Raw genomic sequence first — 8,471 nt, forward strand, 5'->3', positions numbered from 1 at the left:
GCCAGAGGCCCGAAGGACCGAAAGGAAAAGGACTTCCTTTGGGAAGTAGGGCGAGCCTTATTTTGAGGTAACAAGGAACTCTTACCTCCCGTTGCCTCGGAGATAATCTCAACAAGGCGTTTGCCAAAAAGACGGCCACCCGTAAAGGGAAGCTCAGTGAAAGACCTTTTGGAAGCGGCATCCGCATTCCAAGCTTTAAGCCACAGAGCGGCGGAGAGCCGCTAGGTGACCCATAGCAAAGGCAGAACAACGGGCTGCCTGCATGGAAGCTGCACACTGAAAGTCCCCAGCCTTAGCGCAAAGGAGAGCCAGAGCAGATAGATCCTCTGGGGGGGATCCCGCTAAAATATCCTGATGGAGTTGTCGACACCACTCCGACAGGGCCTTGGACACCCATGTCGAGGCGAAGATGGGAAGAAGAGAAGAGCCAGCTGCTTCAGTAGCGAACTTCGCTAAAGAATTGTCTTGACTCCCGGGAATCTCTTGTCCGGACACTTCCATGCGGATTCCAGAATGTCGTCAAAGTCAGCGTGAGAGCTGAACCTTTGAGGTGCTGGCTTAGCACGATGAAAGGATACTCCCGGATTGACATCCGAAGATCCTGGGTGTTCCAAGTGAAAGGTGTCTCTTATGGCTGTCACCAATGAGTTCACCGTAGCAATTGAGTCCGAGCGGTCCTCTGGGTCAGATGCGGGTTCGGAAGCCTCGTCCACTAGTTCACCGGGGGAATGTGAAAGAGTAGAAGCAGTCCTGGGGGGGGTGATCCAGACCGGGTACGCCGAGAACATCCTCTGGAGGAGTGACATTTGTGCCCAGATGATAGGGGGGGCAGGACCTGCGAGGGGAACGCCCACGTCTATCCGAAGACTCAATGGAAGAGTCAGACGAGGCACCCCTAGCACGCTTGTGAGAGCGTGAAGTATGAGGAGACAAGGAGCAGACCCTCTCAGAGGCCCTGCGCAAGAAAGACCCCTTCAAAGCAGATACCATTTCGCGGGAGGCCTCAGCCACCGAACGGGAGACTTGGGTCAAGTCAGCCATACACTGGGTCAGGGAAGAAACCCAGGCTGAAGGAGCGGCTGAACCCACCGGGACCGAAGGGGCATCAGGGGGCACCAGAGGGTCTGGGGGAGCAGAGGAGCAGGCAGAGCAAGCGGGCTTAGTGGAGCCAGGCATCTTGGTATTGCAGTGCATACAGGTATAGCAAGTCACTGAATTCCCAGGTTTCTGTTTAGAGGGATGAAAAGCCCTGGGTGCGGACGTAATGGGGTACAAAAAGGAGAAGACAGGCACTTTCTCACTCAGATCTGTGTCCCCTGTCAGCTGCAGAGAGGAGACTTGCTCCGTGCAGCCAGCTAGACTGAAAAGGCCAGCCAATAGGGAGGGAGGAGCGTGCCTGAAAACAAGGCACATAGTAACTGACCCCTACACAGAAAATCGCACCCACAGCGCTGATTGCTTCGCGCCCCCGAGAGCTCCCCCGCCCAGTGGGCGGAGGTACAGTCACCGAGGAAGAACTGTCATGGCACTTGCTCCTAGTCCCGAGCGCACCGCCTAGCTGTATATGTGCTCGGGGAAACGGAGCGGGCGGCCAGAAGTGAAAGTGAAAACAAAGCCGGCGCTGAAGAGCCCGGCTCATAACAGTGCCATGGCTGCAGCCGCGTATAAGGCGCTGTAGAATGTGACATAAGCCGGCACTGAGAGCGCTCGAGCTGATGAAGCGCCGCGGTTGACAGCCGCAAATAAGGCGCTGATTAGTGGCCAAAACACACACACAATAAAGGATTTTATAACACATGCCTTATAAAAACATGCCCCCCTTAGTGTAATTGCTCCCACAGTATAGTGCAGCCCCTGTAAAACAAGCCCCAAAAAATGAGGGTGGGCCAAAACCGGAGGTCTCCAGAGGTTGCGAGGCTGTACCTGTGGAAAAAGTACTTACCTCAGTCAGAAGAACTTACCTAATTAAGTCTTCAGTCAGCTTATGGTCCCTGCATCACGCCTGGCTGCTATGCGCGAGCGAGGCGAGCAGAGACATAGGGGGACCCAGACCCATGAGGTACCACCCAGGCGCTGACCGTTGGCGAGAGGGGGTTAACAGCGCATATACGCAATGTCTGTGCCCCCTTACTCGCAATGGGGAAACAGTGAACCGCAGTTCCTGAGTCCCCACCTGACAACAGAAAGAAAAGGGAATTAAAGAAAACTAACACGTCCCTATACTAGGAAAATAAAAAACAGAAGACCTGGTCTGGGCAACCCAGACCAGTCCACCTCCTCCACACACTAATCTTAAACTGACTAGCTCAGAGCCTGAAGGCGGGTATATCCTGCTGGGAGGAGCTGACTTTTTTTTATTACCATAGTGTCACCTCCTAGAGACAGCAGCATACACCCACGGTCTGTGCCCCCCAATGGAGCCGATCGAGAAATCCTTTTGAAGAAAGTGTTAACTCACCTTATGAAAAGGCTCTGGTAGTTGAACGTTGCTCTGCCTCTGTAGCTCGTTCAGGATGGGACACGATGCGCTCATCACCACCTACAGAAGATAAACATCCTCACAGTCAGTACAATAGTGGTAAATTAATCCATGTGGCAAGCAGTGGGACGAAGGGCCGGCGTGCATCCCATTTTAAAAAAAAAATTTTTTAAAGGGATTATATCCTGACGTCAAAATAAGTGATCGTGAAAATGGACATCCAAAGTGACCCAGGTTTGTATGGGGAGTCAAGCTGGGTATATGCATTGCCGCTCCATTCATACTCTAGCAGCATTTCCAAAACAGAGTGCATTTAGCTGTTACAAAAGTACAACTCAGCATCTGTCCGGGCATGCTGGGAGTTGTAATTTTGCAACAGCTGGAGGCACCTTGGCTGGGAAACAATACTCTATAGGACTGACAGAAGTAAAGGAGCACCTCAGATGAAATAAAGTCTCCATTGTGGTAGGCCGGAGCCACAATGGAAAAGTTGAGGCTTTACATAAATTACCTGCAGTACGAATTGGTCGGGGTCATACAGGGACAGAGGCAGGAGTGTTCCTTCTTTTGACAGCAATTCACTTGTGCACCAGATTCTGACTAGAGCGCTCCAGGACTTTGACTGAATGCAAAGAAAACATATTCATATTGGCAAAGTTAATCTGTATATTATTCTTAACGTTGTTGGTGGCTACACATGGACGGATGTAACGGCATGGCAGTAGGTGGTAAGGAGCCCCGTCCGGAGCGACGGAGCGCCGTCGCTCCTTACCACCTACTGCCCTGCCGTTACATCCGTCCATGTGTAGCCACCAACAACGTTAAAGGGTAACTTATTAAAATTAATTTTTGCTATTGCACTCCTTATGGTAAATAAAAATATTTCTAATATACTTTGTTTAAAAAAAAAATGAAGTTTTCTATGTTTTATTTGTGCTTTAAAAAAAGCTCAAGAGCACATTTTCCCCCATCTCATACACAGACTTAGGACCGAGGTCCAAACACAGAAAGTGCAGCCTGGAGTGCTGAGGGGGGGGGGGGTGCAGCCTCATCCAATCATAGCTCCTCTCACACTTAACTGCCATATGCTGTTGGTTGGACATCCCCCCCCCCCCCCCCAAATCTTATCTCTCACCATCCCTGGGAGACGTTCCTGCCCGCAGGGATGGTGAGGCTATATCATTAGATAAGTGTCCCCCGTCGGCCCCGTAAGCAGTCCTCTTATATCTACATCTTCTGCTATAATCCCATTATTGACAGCCTGGGCACGGCCCGCATCATCGCTCTGCTCCGTCTTCTTAGGGTGCAGAACGGAGATGATGGATGTCAATCATAGTGAGGGGGCGTGATTACAGCCGAAGATATATGGTAAAATCTGATAAAAGTTCCCTTTGATTGACGTGTCTCTCCCTATCTGTGTATAGGAAGAATCCGGGCACTTAGCGATTGCATGGCAGACAGCGGCTGCTTGGACCCACCCCTATGACTAGTTACCCCGGTCCCAACAGCATTTTTAAACTATGATTTCTCTGAAACACTCCGGCATTTTAGAGTAAATCATAGTGTCCTGGGATCTTGCTCCCTGCCATGTTTAATGCTGCCCAAACTGCAAAACTGGTGACAGGTTCCCTTTCACAAATCCTCCCATACCTTGCATAAGTTTCCTTGCACTACAAAGTGTCTATTCATTGGCTGATGGTGTTCTGAAGAATACTACGTTACTCACATCGTAATACAGGTGGTTATTACAGAATAGCATCCTAAGTGCAGTGCGCAGCAAAACTCCTTTCTTCAGCGGCAAACCTGACAAATACAGAAGTCAAAGAAATAACGTGGTTAACTACAAAAGGTGCCAGTAACATGGATACAAGGGGCATGCTAGGAGTTGTAGTAATGCTAACCCTAGGGGTGATGTGAGCAGAGGGCGGAAGCGTGAGCGTAGGCGGCCAGAGGGCGGAGGCGTGAGCGGCGGCGGCCAGAGGGCGGACGCGTGAGCGGCGGCGGCCAGAGGGCGGACACGTGAGCGGCGGCGGCCAGAGGGCGGACGCGTGAGCGGCGGCAGCCAGAGGGCGGACGCGTGAGCGGCGGCGGCCAGAGGGCGGACGCGTGAGCGGCGGCGGCCAGAGGGCGGACGCGTGAGCGGCGGAGAGATGGCTAAATAGTGATTGTGCCAATCCCAATAGCTGCACCAGCCAACATCAGCTGTTTTCCCTGTCGCTCCTTGCACTTACAGCATCAGTGATGCTAGGACGCTCTGATGTCGGCTGCTGTGGAGCTCCGGTGTGGTGAAAACTCCTGCGCCCCTGACAGCATGGAGGAAAGCAGGAGTTTCCACCACACAGGCAGTGCAGCTACTTACCCTGTGCTTGCTCAGCAGCGCTGGACCTGCTGTCAATCACATACTGGGTCCATGACATAGGCGATGACCGTTGGACACGCCGAGCTGGTATGTGCCCAAGCAGGGAGGGGACCCCTAGTGGCCAGTCTTTTGACTGGCTTTTTCTGCATGAAAAAAATTTCTGATGAGAGCAATTGCAAAACAGATTGTTTTGCATGCTTTATAACATATTAAAAGTTTCTGTATCTGACAGCGTCCATTTAAGGGGATGTCTCATTCTTAAAAATACAGTAAAAAGTATTCCCTAGGGGAAAAGTTTTAGATTGCTTCCGGGGGGAGGGGGGTTGGGAATGTGGACTCCCCCCGTGATCTCCTGTACGGAGCCTGGCTCTCCCCGGGAACTGCGCGCGTCCGAGGGGTCATCCCCTATCTTGTCGTGTAAACATGACCGAAGTGCAGAACTACCGTATTTATCGGGGTATACCACGCACCCTCATTTTACCAAGGATATTTGGGTAAAAAAAGTTTTTTACCCAAATATCCTCTGTAAAATGAGGGCGTGTGTGTGTGCGCGCATATGTATACCCCGATACACTGTTTCTGACCCCGCAGAAGCCCCCAGGAAAGGCAGGGGGAGAGCGGCCGTCGCTGCCGGCTTCTCTCCCCCTGCCTTTCCTGGGGTCTAGAGCCCTGCTGCCGCCGCTTCTCTCCCCCTGTCTATCGGCGCCGCTGCCCCTTCTCTACCCCTGGCTATCGGTGCCGCTGCTCCATAGCCAGGGGGAGAGAAGCGGCGCCGGCAATGGGGCAGCCCATTGCCGGCGCCGCTGCCCCGTTGCCTCCCCCACCCCCGATTGTATAATTACCTGTTGCCGGGGTAGGGTCCACGCTGCTTCAGGCCTCCGGTGTGCGTCCCGTGTCGTTGCTATGTGCTGCACGGCGCAATGACGAGTGACGTCACTCGTCATTGCGTCTCGCAGCGCATAGCAACGACGCAGGGGACGTCACACCGGAGGCCTGAAGCAGCGCGGACCCTACCCCGGCAACAGGTAATTATACAACTGGGGATGGGGGAGGCAACGGGGCAGCGGCGCCGGCAATGGGTGCCGCTGCCCCTTCTCTCCCCGTCTGTCGGCGCTGCTTCTCTCCCCCTGGCTATCTGCAATGGGGCAGCGGAACCGATAGCCAGGGGGAGAGAAGGGGCAGTGGCGCCGATAGCCAGGGGGAGAGAAGCGGCGGCAGCAGGGCTCTAGACCCCAGGAAATGCAGGAGCCGAGAAGCCGGCAGCGGTGGCGGTCTCTGCACCTGCAAAAGCCGCTGCAGTTCATTGATTTAAAGCGCCCGCTTTAAAACATTGAACTGTAGCGTCTTATCGGCGTATAACACGCAGATAGACTTTAGGCTAAAAATTTTAGCCTAAAAAATGCGTGTTATACGCCGATAAATACGGTATATGGGCTTTTGTTTTGTGGGATTTATACACAGGTTGTGCACGTAAAAATAGCTCAGATGCTCAGGAGATAAAATGCTTACAGGAAATTAAAGATTGATATCTTGTATACTGCAGTATACTTATGACCGCATACACTAACATTGTTGTGATATTTGTCCAAACAACAATGCATGCCAGTGTTTTCCAACCAGGGTGCCTCCAGCTGTTGCAAAACTACAACCCCCAGCATGCCTGGACAACAACAGCTGGAGGCACCCTGGTTGGGAAACACTGGTGTATACTAGAAAACACACAGCTGTAATCACACACCTCCTTGAGGTACCCATGTGTCGGACCATATAAGCTCATTTTCTGGGGGGCAACTCCTCGTCCGCAGCATGACAAGGTGAAGTTCGAAGAGGGCGGGGTTAAAGAACTTCGAGATGCTGCCCGACATCCCCTTTGTTTGTAGGAGGGAACTGGCAGCTGATGGGAAGTCTCCATATTTGCACATATAAAAGCACAATTTCTGTTTCAGGGAATTAAGCCTGCAATAAATATCAAAAAATTATAAGAGCACAAAACGCTCCGACAACCAAAATAAAGAAACAACAACAGACGTGAGGGAGAGACTTACCCGGTATACTCGGAACACCGCACGACATTCAGATAGCGCACCAATTGTCTGTAACTAGAGGCAGAGATGGACGTCATACTTATCATCGAGGACTTACAATAGTGTTTCTCAACCAGGCTGCCTTCAGCCGTTTCAAAACTACAACCCCCAGCATGCCCGGCTATCTGGATCTGAGGTAGTTGTAGTTTTGCAACAGCTGGAGGGCAACCTGGTTGGGAAACACTTAGTGTGCAGAATTTATAACCCCGTAAAAGGGTATTCCCATCTGAAGGAGTTAACCCTTATTCACGAGACAGGGTATAAAAAGGCTGACCAGTGGGGGTCTGACTTTAGGGATTTATCAAAACCTGTCCAGAGGAAAAGTTGCCCAGTTTAATTTGATAAATCTCCTCCACTGTGTGCGCAGCTAGGGGCCCCATTATTTCTTATGGATCAGACCTTCCAAACTCCCCAATGTTCAGCAACACCACAGAGACATAATGGAGCATTGATCATGCACACACTGTGGGCTCTGTTCATTATAGGGACAATTTTCAAATCAGCGTGTTATCTCCTATCATATGTATAAGGGGTAACTTCTTCATATGGGAATAACCCTTTATAGACTAAAAAGTTTCAGTCATAAATGGGAAATTACTTTTTTTGACCCAATGCTTTTTTTATTTTAGTAAGACTAAAAGTAAAAAAAAAAAATATATAGAAAAAAAAAAAAAAAAAAAAATATATATATATATATATATATATATATATATATATATATATATATATATATACACACATATACACATATATACACACACACACACACACACACACACACACACACACACACACACATACATATACATACATATACATACATATACACACACACGGATGTGGAAATCCTATCGGCCGACGTCCGGGACAAGTAGTTTTGGGCGCCGGGCAGGTGAATTGTTCATAGATGCTCTGTCTACACAGGACCTCATTTATCACGGGGAGGTTTCAAGTATTCACAGGGAAAATAGAGAGCGGGGAGAGGACGTGTGTGAGGAGACTGCACTGCACGGGCCGGGGATTTCACCTCACACCAGCTCAGGTGAGGAGGCCGAGCATGCAGGCAGCGGAAAGGGTGGTTGTATATGTATGTAATGTATGATTAGGGGGTGTATCAGTGGAGGGTGTATGTATGTATGGTGTATGTGTCATATGTATATATGAAGTGTATATGTGTGATGTGTGTATCAGCAGCAGGTGTATGTATAATATGTATGTGTGATGTGTATATATGATGTGTGTATGGTGTATGTGTGATGTGTGTATGTAATGTATGATATAGGGGGCAGCAGCAGGTGTATGTATGATGTATGATGTCTGTATGTGTGATGTGTGTATATAATGTATGATATAGGGGCAGTGGCAGGTGTATATATGATGTGTATGATGTCTGTATGTGTGATGTGTGCATGTAATGTATGATATAGGGGCAGCGGAAGGTGTATGTATGATGTGTGCATATGTATGGTATATATTTATGGTGTGAGTATGTGTATATATGATGTGTGTATGTATGTGTGTGATGTGTGTATGTAATGTATGATGGGGG

At 49.9% G+C, this 8,471-nt stretch overlaps 1 protein-coding gene across 5 annotated transcripts in view; it reads right to left on the minus strand.

Moving 5' to 3' along the window:
* The window catches only part of LOC130283856 (uncharacterized), a 136,408-nt gene that overhangs the window by 15,869 nt on the left and 112,068 nt on the right, over positions 1–8,471 (minus strand). For all 5 annotated transcript variants that reach the window (XM_056533462.1, XM_056533463.1, XM_056533465.1 and 2 more), the window contains 5 exons: positions 6,884–6,937; positions 6,577–6,794; positions 4,206–4,282; positions 2,991–3,101; positions 2,459–2,539 (listed from right to left, as the gene is read on the minus strand). In XM_056533462.1, the coding sequence (XP_056389437.1) occupies positions 2,459–2,539; positions 2,991–3,101; positions 4,206–4,282; positions 6,577–6,794; positions 6,884–6,937 (541 nt within the window). The remainder of the gene's footprint in view (positions 1–2,458; positions 2,540–2,990; positions 3,102–4,205; positions 4,283–6,576; positions 6,795–6,883; positions 6,938–8,471) is intronic.

Source organism: Hyla sarda, chromosome 8 (genome assembly GCF_029499605.1).
Source record: "Hyla sarda isolate aHylSar1 chromosome 8, aHylSar1.hap1, whole genome shotgun sequence".
Classification (NCBI taxonomy): Eukaryota; Metazoa; Chordata; class Amphibia; order Anura; family Hylidae; genus Hyla; species Hyla sarda.